The sequence below is a fragment of the Xenopus laevis genome, chromosome 1L (genome assembly GCF_017654675.1).
Source record: "Xenopus laevis strain J_2021 chromosome 1L, Xenopus_laevis_v10.1, whole genome shotgun sequence".
NCBI lineage: Eukaryota > Metazoa > Chordata > Amphibia > Anura > Pipidae > Xenopus > Xenopus laevis.
Window position 1 is genome coordinate 230,620,270 of NC_054371.1, and position 16,672 is coordinate 230,636,941.

At 39.6% G+C, this 16,672-nt stretch overlaps 1 protein-coding gene across 6 annotated transcripts in view; it reads left to right on the forward strand.

Moving 5' to 3' along the window:
- The window catches only part of LOC108718947 (protein unc-13 homolog B), a 193,185-nt gene that overhangs the window by 26,182 nt on the left and 150,331 nt on the right, over positions 1–16,672 (forward strand). For all 6 annotated transcript variants that reach the window (XM_041570506.1, XM_041570508.1, XM_041570519.1 and 3 more), the window contains exons 3-4: positions 6,759–6,788; positions 15,186–15,285. In XM_041570506.1, coding sequence (XP_041426440.1) covers positions 6,759–6,788; positions 15,186–15,285 — 130 coding nt within the window. The remainder of the gene's footprint in view (positions 1–6,758; positions 6,789–15,185; positions 15,286–16,672) is intronic.

Below are 16,672 nucleotides of genomic sequence, written 5' to 3' on the forward strand. Positions count from 1 at the left end.
TTTTTCATCACGGAGACCAGGAAGTTAAATTTTCTCTCTTTTCCCCCCCTCATTTCCCTTATTTACTTATGCAAATTAGGATTCAGGGTGTGCGGCTGAATCTTTTGCAAAGGATTCACCTAAACCTAAACCCTAAAATAGAGGATTCGGTGCATCCCTAACCTGTACACATAAACCCAGTGACAATGATATTGGGAAGCTGCACAGAATTATATTTTCTGTCATTAAGCTGAATGTTATTTTTGGGTCAAGATTCCCTTCTGCCAGGTTGCTATGGTAAACAGAATGGTAGCAACCAGACAGCCAGACGAATTTCTGGAGAGCAGCTGAGCAAAAATGATCATTAAAAAAAGCAAAAAAAATAAATAAAGATCATAACATTGTGTCTGCATCATGCTGAAAGTTACTTTAAAGGGGAACATCATTTTCAAATGATTTTATTTATAATTTCCCCTTTGGTCCCATTTGAAGTTGGCCATTTTGTTTTGATGAAATATTAATGAACCTGTTGGACTGCTCTGGGCTTCCCTATGGGAATCATTAGTGACCGTTAATATTGGATCAGAACTGATGATACACTAATTGAACTGAAAAATTAAAGAGTGGGAGTAAATAAGAGAGGAAAGCTGTACGAATAACAAACATAATGGCTGCCCCCCATTTGTTTATGGGGGAGGTGGGACACCCCTGCTATTTGTGATGCCAACCCGAGATTCCCAGAGACATGACTTTGTATCCAGTAACACAGGGAAACGTTCTTTAATTAGAAAGCTATTCAATTCAATAATTGCAAATAATTCCTGACTTTGGGGGGGAATTCATTAAGAAGGTAATGTTAAGAGGTAAATTGGAGTCATCGGAGGTCATTTCTTTTTATTTACTTATTTAATGTAAAAAGCCGGAGTCAATCAGTTTCACCAGTTTTTGATAAAATTCTCCTCCAATGGGAAACCGTGGATTTTTTTTTTTTTGTCACAATAAAGTATTCTTTATATTTGTATTTAAACACTGATAATATGGTATGGACGAAAATTCTTTAAAATAGGGTTTTTAGGAATAGCGAGAAGTTGGCAGAATATTTCCAATTTTCCTATTGTGACAATTTCTGAATATTATAAATGGGGGCCTAAGTGTGAAATGACGTTTAATGTACATTCTGGGTTGTACAATTCTGACATTTGGTTATTTTCAGTATTACTTTTAGTACTTTATAGAATGGCTGATTCTAAGCAACTATTCAATTGGCCTTCATTTTTTATAGTTTTTGAATTCTAATATAGTTTCTGAATTTGATCTTCTGACTCTTTCCAGATTTCAAATGGGGGTCGCTGACCCCATCTAAAACAAATAGTCTTTTTCATATGCAAATTAGGATTCGGTTTTGCCGGGCAGAAGGATTCGTCCGAATCCTGCTGAAAAAGGCTGAATCTTGGCCGAATCCTGAACCGAATTGTGGATTGGTGCAGCCCTACTTTCCATGCATGTGTTATATTATAACAGACACAGATATGGGGGCTCCCTATTCCTCATGCAGATAAATGAGTCTGTGCAATGGGAGGATTATCAGGAATACGACCTGCACTCGCCGGTTAATGATCTCAAGGAAATCTCTATTTTTCCCTTTAATTGCCTTTAGCAAATAATATGATAATAGGCCTGGGCATTCATTGTGTTACGTGAAGCTGGCACCAACGTCTGACAGTCACAACTGACCTTTCCGAATGAAGATAATAATCTGAGCGTCAGCAGTAATTGAGAATCTCATTAGGATCTGCTCCTTTATTTTCTGTTTGAATCGCTGCCCTACTTTACGAGACCTCGTTTCCTGTTGGACCCAGTTGCTGTTTGCAAAATAAAAATACTGTGTAAATAGCGAGGCTTGTGCTGTTATTGGCAGCCTGCGGCCCTGGGGTTTAGGGTGGGACCTATTTATTGGGGTGTACTTTCCACCTGACACATATATGGAATTCTGGGCCATGAGACTCAGACACCTTCACTTCATAGTTTGTTAATGTACAGTAGAACCCCTTTTGAGTATCCCCTTTTGGAATAGACTTTTGATTCAAAGCAGTGTATTAACCCCAGACATGCCAGTTGGTTCACTGCAGAAAATGGAATAGGAGTCCTGCATTAACCTCAGACATGTCCATGAGATCACAGCAGCAAATGTATTCAGAGAACTGCATTAACCTCAGACATGTCGGTGAAATCCCAGCAGTAAATGTATTCAGAGAACTGCTTTAACCTCAGACATGTCCGTTCGATCACAGCAGCAAATGTATGTAGAGAACTGCTTTAACCTCAGACATGTCGGTGAGATCACTGCAGCAAATGTATTCAGTTAACTGCATTAACCTCAGACATATCTGTGAAATCACTGCACAAAAGGTATTCAAAGTAGCGTATTAGGCCTAGATATGCCTGTAAGATCGCTGCAGAAATGGGATTCAAAGCACTGATCAACCTCAAACTTGCCAGTAAGGCATCACGACTGAAAATGGATTCAGAGAATTGCATTAACCTCAGACGTGTGTGTGTGTGAAATAACTCCACAAAATATATTTAAATCAGTGTATTAGGCCTAGATATACCAGGAAGATCACTGCAGTAGTGGCATTCAAATCATTGCATTAACCTCACACATGCCAGTACCCTTGACATTCACCAGTGAGATCAGTGGGCGCAATTCAGTGCTTTTAAGCATTGATCTCCTTGGCATGTCTGGGGTCAACATTGCTCGGAATCCATTTTCTGCAGTGAATCTTACTGGCATGTATGGGGTTAATTCAGTGCTTCTACATAAGATCACTGCAGGAATTCAGAGTGTGTATGTATGTGTATATATATATATATATATATATATATATATAATGAGCACTGCATTGTTGTTTCTGGTCTTAGTCATGTGATTAATTACAGAAACCTAATGATTCAGGGGGGATAATTGGGGCCTCACAGATCATTTTCCAATAGCAAGGCTGGAATATTGGACTGCACCCCCCCCATGGGATCCCATAGTTGGCCTGGGAGAGAGCGGACTAGGGATGGGTGAATTTTCTCGCCTTGTTTCGCCGTGGAAATGACGCCCTTAGACTTGTATGGCGTAGCGCGTCAAAAAAAAAAGACGCGCGTCAAAAAAAAATTTGATGCCCATAGACTTTAATGGCTGTTGGCGACATTTTTACAAAATGGGTCAAATTTGCCCAAGCCTAGAGCTGACCAATTGAATCGCTGCATGTACCTGTGTATGTCGTGAGTTGAGAGAGAGACGAAGGTTCTGTAGGGGACTATGGGACATATTAGTTACCAATCTCTGGGACCGGATCTCTTGGAATTGTTTCCCGGCAGGATATAAAGAAATATAAAGAAATATAATCACTCAGTGTCGCTCTTTGTGTATTTGGGTCAATTTAGTTACATCCTCCAGCCCCAGACAGGACTTTATAATTCCAGTGACATAGAGGAACGTTGTATCAGTGTATCATTACAGCAGTGTCTCTATACAGCGGACTTACTGTGTGTCTAACACATCTTATTCCTGACAATGTCCTTTCCTTCCGCCCCTTTCACCTTAAGTTAACTTTTACTATGTTATAGAATGGCTAGTTCTAAGCAACTTTTCTATTGGCCTTCATTATTTTATTTTATTTTATTTTTTTATGGTTTTTGAATTATTTGCCTTCTTCTGACTCATTCCAGCTTTCGAATGGGGGTCACAGACCCCATCTAAAAAACAAATGCTCTGTAAGGCTACAAATGTATTATTGCTTCTTCAGGCTCTCCCCTATTAATATTCCAATTTGTATTCAAATCAATGCATGGTTGCTAGGGTAATTTAATCCCTAGTAACCAGATGGCTGAAATTACAAACAGGAAAGCTGCTGAATAAAAAGCTAAATAAATCAAAAACCACAAATAATAAAAAACCAATTGCAAATTGTATCGGAATATCCCTCTCTACATCATACTGTTAATTTAAAGGTGAAGAACTCTGCTGTAAATCCCTCAGCAGGAATCCTGATCATATTGTTAAATACTGTCATTGTGGCACTAATATAGAATAAACATGCATCAAATAGATCCCCTTTAACATGTACATTTACATGGTGACTTGAATGGCTACTTAAGTAGAAAAATTAAAAATAAAATGAAAATATGACTGAACATGAATGAATGCACTGAATCCACAATTTTGGATTTGGCCGAACCCCTGAATCCTTTGTGAAAGATTCGGCCGAATACTGAACCGAATCCTAATTTGCATATGCAAATTTGGGGTGGGAAGGGGAGAAATGTTTTACTTCCTTGTTTTGTGACAAAAAGTCACGTGATTGCCCGCCCCTAATTTGCATATGCAAATTATATGTGTGCGCACCTTTACATCCCAAATACTTCAAACCATGTTCCCCCTCACACCCCCATCAAATGAGAATGGAACAATCCAGATGTATCCGGTGTGTAATGTTGTTTATGCACAGAATGATCCACATGGGATAGTTTGAGGGATATTCTGAGACAATTTCCAATTGGTCGTCATTTTTTTTCTATGTTTTTGAGTTATTAGCAACTTTATTTAGCAGCTTGCAGTTTCAGAAATCCATATAGCATATGCAAATTAGGATTCGGTTCGGCCAGGCAGAAGTATTCGTCCGAATCCTGCTGAAAAAAGCAGAATCCCAAACCGTATCCTGGATTCGGTGCATCCCTATAATTAATATATAATAATTTAATTATGTTACATACAATCCCTGGATACCTGGAAAGGTAATGCCTTGAAAATGCTGATTTGTCATCCAGTGTCATCGAAAACAATTGGCCTTTTAAAGGGTTGTTCACCTTTAAATGAACTTTTAGTAGGATGTAGAGAGGAATATACTGACACTTTGCAATTGGTCTTAACTTTTTGCTATTTGTGGTGTTTGAGTTATTTAGCTTTTTATTCAGCAGCTCTCCAGTTTGCACTTTTAGCCATCTGGTTGCTAGGGCCAAAATTCCCCTAGCAACCATGCATTGATTTGAACAAGAGACTTGAATATGAATAGGAGAGGACTGAATAGAAAGATGAGGAATAAAAAGTAACAATAACAATACATTTGTAGCCTTACAGAGCATTTGTTTTTTAGATGGGGTCAGTGATTTGAAAGCTGGAAAGAATCAGAAGGCAAATAATTCAAAAACTATAAAAATATAAATCGTGTAACCAATTGGTCTGTAGGGAGCAGATCATGTTCATAAAAAAACCCCCCAAATATTTCTTCTAGGTGTAACAATAGGTGCTGGGGGTCGGGGATCATGGCCCTAAATAATGTGCATTTCTCTAATAAATCAGGGACACAGCAGGGACTTGGAGCTGATACAATCAGAGGAATCCCCTGCCCACACAGGCACATTAATATATACAGAATAGACAGGCTAATTATGTTTGTACTCACACATCCTACAGGTGCCGCAGCAGGAGCAAAGCAAGTGTCTATTTCTGTCTCTCTGAGCACTTTATAAGGCACACGCAGGATATTGTTATTGGGAGCACATGATCTATTAACCCTCGTGTGCCTGTTACTATAGGGGCTGAGCCTCGTATCCCTCCTGTTGTGTCTGTAGTGGAATTTGCACACGTTTCTGCAGCCATTATAATTCTGTCACGTCCCTAATTATATGTGTGCGCAGCTTTACATCCCAAATACTTCAAACCATGTTCCACCTCACACCCCCATCAAATGAGAATGGAACAAACCAGATGTATCCGGTGTGTAATGTTGTTTATGCACAGAATGATCCACATGGGATAGTTTGAGGGATATTCTGAGACAATTTCCAATTGGTCGTCATTTTTTTTTTTGTGTTTTTGAGTTATTAGCAGCTTTATTTAGCAGCTCTCCAGGTTGCAGTTTCAGAAATCCATATATAGTGTAGCAACCATGCACTGGAGTATTCGCATGTTACCTGGGAGGTCCCCGGGGAGTATTTAGGTCAAATAAGAAAGAGAATGTAAGGTACCCTCAGGGCTGCTGTTGGGGGGGGTGAAGGTACTTCAGTCAGAGGATCCATGTTAGAGGGGGGCCCTGAAACATAAAAGTGTGAAATGTGGGTGCTTGCGTGGGAGAGGGCAGGGTGGACCTTGGGTGTAGTTGGCCATGGTTGGGTGGTCCGGGAAGCAAATGAGACAGATAAGTAATACTCTTTTATATAAAGACATACAACTGTTTTTTTGGGAGAAAAATTGTAATTGTACAAGTTTCTGGGAATTACCTGGGAGTGAACAGTAAATGTTGTTACATCAGTTAATTCCTCTCACTGGTTTGTCATGTCCTCAGAGAAGGCTGATCTTAAAGGCTGCCAGTGTGAGCATCAAGTTCTCAGATGACAGTTTGCTCTTTCTTTATGTTTCACTTCCTTACTGAACAATACAATTCAACTGTGACAGTTTGAAGTTAATAAAACAGGCCACTGGCAAGATAAATGGGTCAGGCGTTGGGGGGGGATACCTTTGTGTCCTATCGTGGTGGGGTGCCATGGAGAAGCACTAATCTTTTTTTGGGGAATAGTCAACAGTAACTTCTTCTGTAACTGTCTGCAACTGCCAGTATTTTCTGAAGGAACTAGTAGTTACGCCGGCTTCTGTCCAACTAGACCCCTTATCCATAACATCGGCCTGAATGACTCTGCATTGTAGGTACAGGGGTTTCAGTGGGTGTTTTCATTTGATTAAATCCCATTCTGATACACAGAACTAATGTGTCTTTCTTTGTCTTTTTCAGTTAAAAAGGCCAAACTTCATGGACCCCCAGGTAAAGTTTTAATTATTATTTTTTCCTCTTTCTTTACATTTAATAGGGAAACATGAGTTCAGGATCTGGTGCTGCCCAGTTCATTAGGACATTTACATGTAGTGGTGTAAATGCAGCCACGGAGTCACAGGGGTCCCAGAAAGGGTCCCATATCCCCCCACATATCCCCCGACATATCCCCCAATGCCTGTAACCATGTGTCACATCCATTCACTTGTGCGTCAGGTAATTGATAGGAGTCACAGTAACTGGACTTGGATGGAGGTCTAAGAAACTGACGTTACACCACTAGTTATGTGACAAGTACAACCCAACCTAGGGGTAAGGGGTACCACCTGGCGAGTGATTTACCGGCTTGGCTGGTAAAAATTATGGTTGATCCCAATGTTATTAATAGGGAATAAAGATAAATATATAGGAAGGTCAGTGATCCCAATGTTATTAATAGGGAATAAAGATAAATATATAGGAAGGTCAGTGATCCCAATGTTATTAATAGAGAATAAAGATAAATATATAGAAGGTCAGTGATCCCAATGTTATTAATAGGGAATAAAGATAAATATATAGGAAGGTCAGTGATCCCAATGTTATTAATAGGGAATAAAGATAAATATATAGGAAGGTCAGTGATCCCAATGTTATTAATAGGGAATAAAGATAAATATATAGGAAGGTCAGTGATCCCAATGTTATTAATAGGGAATAAAGATAAATATATAGGAAGGTCAGTGATATTGATCCCAATGTTATTAATAGGGAATAAAGATAAATATATAGAAGGTCAGTGATCCCAATGTTATTAATAGGGAATAAAGATAAATATATAGGAAGGTCAGTGATCCCAATGTTATTAATAGGAATAAAGATAAATATATAGGAAGGTCAGTGATCCCAATGTTATTAATAGGAATAAAGATAAATATATAGGAAGGTCAGTGATCCCAATGTTATTAATAGAGAATAAAGATAAATATATAGGAAGGTCAGTGATCCCAATGTTATTAATAGAGAATAAAGATAAATATATAGGAAGGTCAGTGATCCCAATGTTATTAATAGGGAATAAAGATAAATATATAGAAGGTCAGTGATCCCAATGTTATTAATAGGGAATAAAGATAAATATATAGGAAGGTCAATGATCCCAATGTTATTAATAGGGAATAAAGATAAATATATAGGAAGGTCAGTGATCCCAATGTTATTAATTGGGAATAAAGATAAATATATAGGAAGGTCAGTGATCCCAATGTTATTAATAGGGAATAAAGATAAATATATAGGAAGGTCGGTGATCCCAATGTTATTAATTGGGAATAAAGATAAATATATAGGAAGGTCGGTGATCCCAATGTTATTAATAGAGAATAAAGATAAATATATAGGAAGGTCAGTGATCCCAATGTTATTAATAGGGAATAAAGATAAATATATAGGAAGGTCGGTGATCCCAATGTTATTAATAGAGAATAAAGATAAATATATAGGAAGGTCAGTGATCCCAATGTTATTAATAGGGAATAAAGATAAATATATAGGAAGGTCAATGATCCCAATGTTATTAATAGGGAATAAAGATAAATATATAGGAAGGTCAGTGATCCCAATGTTATTAATAGGGAATAAAGATAAATATATAGGAAGGTCGGTGATCCCAATGTTATTAATAGGGAATAAAGATAAATATATAGAAGGTCAGTGATCCCAATGTTATTAATAGGGAATAAAGATAAATATATAGGAAGGTCGGTGATCCCAATGTTATTAATAGGGAATAAAGATAAATATATAGGAAGGTCAGTGATCATAATGTTATTAATAGGGAATAAAGATAAATATATAGGAAGGTCAGTGATATTATGCCAATGTTATTAATAGGGTAAAAATATAAATTTACCCATTTACTTTACATGGGTGGCCCTCCTTTTCAGGGCCCTAGCCTACATGCATCGTGTAAGTGGGGTCTGGGGTTAAAGGGATACTGTCATGGGAAAACATGTTTTTTTCAAAACACATTAGTTAATATTTCTGCTCCAGCAGAATTTTGCACTGAAATCTGTTTTTTTAAAAGCGCAAACCGTTTTCTATTTTCTATTTAATTTTGAAATCTGACATGGGGCTAGACATATTGTCAGTTTCCCAGCTGCCCCCAGTCATGTTACTTGTGCTCTGATAAACTTCAGTCACTCTTTACTGCTGTACTGCAAGTTGGAGTGATATCACCCCCCTCCCTTTCCCCCCAGCAGCCTAACAACAGAACAATGGGAAGGTAACCAGATAGCAGCTCCCTAACACAAGATAACAGCTGCCTGGTAGATCTAAGAACATCACTCAATAGTAAAATCCAGGTCCCACTGAGACACATTCAGTTACATTGAGTAGGAGAAACAACAGCCTGCCAGAAAGCAGTTCCATCCTAAAGTGCTGGCTCTTTCTGAAATCACATGACCAGGCAAAATGAGCTGAGATGCACCTACACACCAATATTACAACTAAATACACTTGCTGGTTCAGGAATGACATTTTATATTGTACAGTGAATTATTTGCAGTGTAAACAGTGTTATTTAGAAATCAATACTACGTCATAAAAATCATGACCGAATCCCTTTAAGGTATAAAGCTGCTATTGGAGGGAGTGAAGCCCCAGTTCTGTACTATGATACTTTTAAAACAAGGGTGCTTTTAACTTTGGCTTTACTTACCCTTTAACAATTTGCTTTACCTGAGTATACCTCCTGTTGGTGGTGAATGATCCTGTCCCTGGGCACTGTCTCCAGTGAGAGTGTATTGAGTACATACGGACACCCCAGACCTGTGAAGCTTTGACTGTATCTACAGTTTTCCGTTTGGAAGGTGCAACTAACAATCCTGCCAAGAAAGGGGTAATTGGTCGAAGTGTCGCTGTTCTAATCCCAGACTTTTACAGGTTTAATGGGGGCAGATGGAGTAATAACGCTGCCGGGGTGTTGCTTAGTAGATGAGGTTAATAAAAGAAACGCATAAATCAAGTTCAATAAAAGTCCAAATTCATTAAATAAGGACGGTTTTCATTGCTGATACTGTACGTTTATTTCTCTCACCCCCAGTGCTTCTATTCTCTAGTGACTGCTGAATGAGAACATTTCATTCATTGTGGTATTTGTGGCACTGGAGATTAAACCACTTAATCCCTCTGAGAGCTAAACGTCTTCCCTTTCCTGCATGAAATCTTCTAAATGAACAGGTTTCCTAGATGAGTCTCTCACTTACCCTTTAAAGGAGAAGGAAAGCTCCAAGACGCTTTATTGTCAACAGATTAGCCTCAATAGTGCAAGCTAGAACACTATATTTATTCTGCAGAATGCCTTACCATACCTGAGTAAACAGCACTAGACACTGTCTCTGTTTGTTTAGGATAGAAGCTGCCATATAAACTTGGTGTGACATCACTTCCTGCCTGAGTCTCTCCCTGCTCACTTACAGCTCTGAGCTCAGATTACAGCAGAGATGGGAGGAGGGAGGGAGAGAGGAGCAAACTGAGCATGCTCAAGCCCTAGCCCTGGAGGTTTAAGATGAAAACAGGAAGTCTGATACAGAAGCCCATGAGTACACAATAGAAGGAAAGAAATGTGCTGTTTCTTTTGACAGGACTCAGAGCAGCATTACTTTGAGGGGTTACTGGTGTATTTATATTATAGACCTTTCTGATAAAGCTTACTTACCTTTAGCCTTTCCTTCTCCTTTAAATAACCCTCTATATACATTATGTGCCATATTCTGAATGTGTTCATCTGAAACCTAACAAAGCCTTAGTTTGCTTGTCCTTTAAAACAGGCACTCTTATATAAACTGCCTGTTACAGGCCACTCCCACTTACCTATTATATTTATGTGTCACATGATATAACAGCTATATATGAGGAGCCCCTCGTCACTTCATCGTCATCATCATCAGCATCATTTATATAGCGCAGCTCTTTACATTCATTTATAAGGAATCTTACAAAAATGTAAAAGAGAAGGGTTTACAGAGTAAGACTAGAATTAGAGGGTCCTCTATAAACTGCTTGTTACAGGCCCCACCATATATAGAAACAATGGAGGAGGAATCTAAGGAGATCTTTGCCATGTCCCGAGAAGCCAAGTGATTTGATTTGTTCTGTTAGAAATGATTTGCTGAATGACCCGCATTGTGCAGCCTCCGACTAATGCTTTAATCCCCGACCCCCTTCTTTCCTCCTGCCGCTGCCTCCATCTGTTTCACTCTTATAATCACCAGGAGGCAGATATATAAATCAGACATGTACAACCTGGGTCTCTAAGCTCTTGTTGGACTACAACTCCCAGCAGCCGGGAGTTGCAGTTAAATAAAGAAAACTGCTTAAGAATCGCACCCTTGTACTTAAAGGGATTCTGACATGATTTTATGATGTAGTTTTTATTTCTAAATGACACTGTTTACACTGCAAATAATTAACTGTACAATATAAAATGTCATTCCTGAACCAGCAAGTGTATTTAGTTGTAATATTGGTGTGTAGGTGCATCTCAGCTCATTTTGCCTGGTCATGTGATTTCAGAAAGAGCCAGCACTTTAGGATGGAACTGCTTTCTGGCAGGCTGTTGTTTCTCTTACTCAATGTAACTGAATGTGTCGCAGTGGGACCTGGATTTTACTATTGAGTGTTGTTCTTAGATCTACCAGGCAGCTGTTATCTTGTGTTAGGGAGCTGCTATCTGGTTACCTTCCCATTGTTCTGTTGTTAGGCTGCTGGGGGGGGGGGAAGGGATGAGGTTATATCAGTCCAACTTGCAGTAAAGAGTGATTGAAGTTTATCAGAGCACAAGTCACATGACTGGGGGCAGCTGGGAAACTGACAATATGTCTAGCCCCATGTCAGATCTCAAAATTAAATACAGGTATAGGAACTGTTATCCAGAATGCTCTGCACCTGGGGGTTTCCAGTTAAGGGGTCTTTCTGTAATTTGGATCGCCATACCTTAAGTCTACTAAAACATCAATTAAACATGAATTAAACCAAATAGAATTGTTTTGCATCCAATAAGGATTGATTATATCCTTGTTAGGATCAAGTACAAGTGACTGTTTCATAACTACAAGGAAAAAGGAAATCATTTTTTTTAAAATCTGAGTTATTTCATTATAATACACAAAAGCCATGAATATTTTGTAAATGATATCCTTATAAACGGTGAGTTCTGATGTCATTTCTGTCACATGACTCACTGAAATTTGTGTATTATAATAAATAAAGTACCCCCAGTTGCAAAATATGAGGATATTCCATGACCTGTATAAAAACACTCGTCCTTCGGCCTCGTACTTTTATATGGTCATGAAACTCCTCGGTAACTTATAATATCCTTATATTTTACAAGAGGGGGTATTTTATTCACTGTATAATTAGGGATGCACTGAATCCAGGATTCTGCCTTTTTCAGAATTTTTTCAGAATTTGGCAGAATCCTTCTGCCCGGCCGAACCGAATCCAAATCCTAATTTGCATATGCAAATTAGGGGCGTGGGGGAAAATGGCATGACTTTGTCACAAAACAAGGAACTAAAATATGCTTTCCCCTTCCCATCCCTAATTTGCATATGCAAATTAGGATTCAGTTCGGTATTCGGCCAAATCTTTCGCAAAGGATTCAGGGGTTCGACTGAATCCAAAATAGTGGATTAATTAATTATAATGTAGTGGCCTTTCCGTAATTCGGAGGTTTATGGATGAAGGGTTTCCGGATAACGGATCCTACACTGGATAAATATCAGTTTGCTCTTGTGAAAAATGGATTTCAGTGCAGAATTCCGATGGAGCAGCTCTATTAACTGAGGAGTTTAGAAAAAAACATGTTTTCCCATGACCGTATCCCTTTAAATTTCTGCCCCTGATCTCTATGGTTCCTATATCTCTTTTCTTCCGACCCTAAAACTGTCCCAACTTGGGGGGCAGCAGCTCCCGCTATTCATGTACAAGACACAGGGCAGGTCGGAGGGTGTGAAACACAGAGTATTGTAATGTATTGGGTGTAAAGCAGAAGCTGAGGGATGGAATATTTATATGTTAAAGGGGCAGTACATCGGTATCTACAAGTAGGTTTACACACCAGCACTTGTTTATCCTGCGTTTGGTTGATCTGTACTGAGCAGCTGATGACCTATTAACCATGGCCCAATATTGCCTTGTCACCCTAATCCCCAGGAATCCCAGCGACAGATGGACTTGCTCATTGCGTGGGAATCAGAGTTTAGAAGGAATCACAAGGGCAAAGTCAATGGTGTTCATGTGCCTTTAAATTTGCAGCACAGAGTAAGGAGGAAGCCATTGGCTAGCTAGTCACTGAAAATATACACCATTACATATTATATTGGGAAATCCCCATTGGCTTCAATACAACCACGTGAGAAAGTAAAACTATAACTCCCTGTTAATTTCCTTGAAATCTCACGTCTGTTAGACTGATATCATGCTCAGCTGATCCATACACAGGCTATAGCCTAGGGGCCAATCTAGCCTTTTCTCCAATTATTATTCCTGTTTTCTTTGAATACAGATTTGGGACCTATTATCCAGAAAGCTAGAAAATCAAATTAACATTAAATAAACCCAATAGGCTGGTTTTGCTTCCAATAAGAAATGTATCTTCGTTGACATCACGATACCGTTTCCTTTTTACTGAGAAAAAGGCAATAATTTTATTATAGGAAGATGCACATACAGACGTAGGACAAAATATCTGCAGCCCCTGAATCCCCCTCTTTCATTGACTTGGTGCTGACCTTGCTGATAAAATGAATTCACTTCCTAATACAGCTCTTATGGACTTGCCCACAGGTAGGGGCACAAAAAGGGGAGCCTAAAATAGTTTGAGGCAGTAAATAGTAATGTCCATAGGTTAATTAGCAAAACAGACATTTTTTCCTATAAATATTACTGGTGGTGCTTTAAGGGGCCAGTGCAATGGGGATGGGCTTTATGCCAAATTCGGGCAATGATATCCTTTAGTTATGTATGGGTCATGGGGCTGCACAGATCCTATCTGATCCCCATTGTAAGCAGCAGTCCTGTCCTGCTTTATGGCAGCTGAGATTCTAGCTATCTGTATAACAGAGCATTCTGTCCCAGTGGCTGCACAGATCCTATCTGATCCCCATTGTAAGCAACAGTCCTGTCCTGCTTTATGGCAGCTGAGATTCTAGCTATCTGTTTAACAGAACATTCTGTCCCAGTGGCTGCACAGATCCTATCTGATCCCCATTGTAAGCAGCAGTCCTGTCCTGCTTTATGGCAGCTGAGATTCTAGCTATCTGTATAACAGAGCATTCTGTCCCAGTGGCTGCACAGATCCTATCTGATCCCCATTGTAAGCAGCAGTCCTGTCCTGCTTTATGGCAGCTGAGATTCTAGCTATCTGTATAACAGAACATTCTGTCCCAGTGGCTGCACAGATCCTATCTGATGCCCATTGTAAGCAGCAGTCCTGTCCTGCTTTATGGCAGCTGAGATTCTAGCTATCTGTATAACAGAACATTCTGTCCCAGTGGCTGCACAGATCCTATCTGATCCCCATTGTAAGCAGCAGTCCTGTCCTGCTTTATGGCAGCTGAGATTCTAGCTATCTGTATAACAGAACATTCTGTCCCAGTGGCTGCACAGATCCTATCTGATCCCCATTGTAAGCAGCAGTCCTGTCCTGCTTTATGGCAGCTGAGATTCTAGCTATCTGTATAACAGAACATTCTGTCCCAGTGGCTGCACAGATCCTATCTGATCCCCATTGTAAGCAGCAGTCCTGTCCTGCTTTATGGCAGCTGAGATTCTAGCTATCTGTATAACAGAACATTCTGTCCCAGTGGCTGCACAGATCCTATCTGATCCCCATTGTAAGCAGCAGTCCTGTCCTGCTTTATGGCAGCTGAGATTCTAGCTATCTGTATAACAGAACATTCTGTCCCAGTGGCTGCACAGATCCTATCTGATCCCCATTGTAAGCAGCAGTCCTGCCCTGCTTTATGGCAGCTGAGATTCTAGCTATCTTTATAATAGAACATTCTGTCCCAGTGGCTGCACAGATCCTATCTGATCCCCATTGTAAGCAGCAGTCCTGTCCTGCTTTATGGCAGCTGAGGTTTTAGGTATCTGTATAACAATTCTGTCAATGCAAATTGCATGCGAAAATGCAAATAAATTCAGTAACATTTGGACTGTTATGTTGGATACATGGCCATGCATATTAAAATAAAAAAAAAAATTTTTTGCCAAATTTACCTGTTACAGTTCCGCAGGAATAAAATTATTGTTTTGCTTTATGAAAAAGATTCCTTTGAAAATTGAATTGTGTGTGTGGATAGATCTATAAATATTAACACTTGTGCTTCTTTCCTTGTGTAGATAAGTTTAACACATATGTGACATTAAAAGTACAAAATGTGAAGAGCACAACTGTAGCCGTGCGGGGGGACCAGCCCTGCTGGGAACAAGACTTCATGTTGTAAGTCCTTTTCTTTCTCTCATTTAATCCAATGCCCTTCATTCTTTATATGTAAAGAGATCAGTTTTTTTGCCTGGCTCTGTTGGTGTTACTGATCCATTTCCTCCAAGACACTATTGTTCTCCAATTTCTTATCCAGTCTTTCCTTATCTGCTCCCATATGTCTCCCATATTGGCCGGGGGTCTATTGCTTTGTACATGGGCATTAAAGGAGAACTAAAGCCTAACTAAAGAAGTAGCTAGAAATGTTGTACATGATGTTTTGTGCTTCTGTACCAGCCCAAGGCAACCACAGCCCTTTAGCAGTAAAGATCTGTGTCTCCAAAGATGCCCCAGTAGCTCCCCATCTTCTTTTCTGCTGATTCACTGATTCACATGCTCTGTGCTGCTGTCACTTACTGAGCTTAGGGAGCCACTCACAATATACAGTACACATAGAATAGAAATATCACAATATAAGGCTGATTAGTAATTAATACACATAATTACTACATGGCAGCACAGAAACCAGTGCAATTAGCATCAGAATTGAATAATCAGCAAACCTGTAGCATCAGCTTATATTACAGCCAGGGAAGCTCATTTTCTGCTGGATAATTAGTGACGAGCCCTAAGCTTAGCTTCTCAACAGCCAATCAGAGCCCACTGAGCATGTGAGTGTCACAGACACTTTCCAAGATGGTGACCCCCTGTGACAAGTTTGAAGTCCTGGATCATTGCTGCTATTGACAAGCTCAAACTTTAGCCTCGTGCAATAAGTTCTCTATATAATATAGGACATTTTTAGCCACATTCGTTTTTAGGGTTTAGTTCTCCTTTAAGGGGCACAGTTTTGCATTTACATCTGAGACTGTTAAATGTACATAAGAGTCAAGGAGCAGAATTAAATCCACATGTCGGTGCTGTAAGATACCAAACCTGGGAATCCCCCAGTGCTACAAGGTACAAGTTTAAACTCTGCAACCCCAATGCTGCAGGTTCCACTAGTAACCCCTGTGTTCCAGGTAATAACAAGGTACTAGTACTAATGACTGTGTAACGGGTCTAACAGGTACCAGTAATATCCCCTGTCGCCCTCTCCCCAGCCTGTGTGTTTTGCCTGAAGAGCTTGAGCTTGAATTGGTTGTCCCAGGATTGAGCTTGCTGTGGTCTCTTTCAATCACTTGGTTACATGGGACACATACAGCAGGGTCAGTGCCAGGGTTTCAGGGAGTTACAGAGGTATTCCCTGCACCTCCAGCCTCACAGCAGCAGCTTTGAATGGAAAATCTGTTTGTAACTAGTGATGGGCGAATAAATTCGCCTGGCATGAATTTGCGAGGAATTTTTGTGTTTTACCCCCGGCGAATACATTCGTCGGTGTCAAGAATTTTTGTCCAAAAGGTCG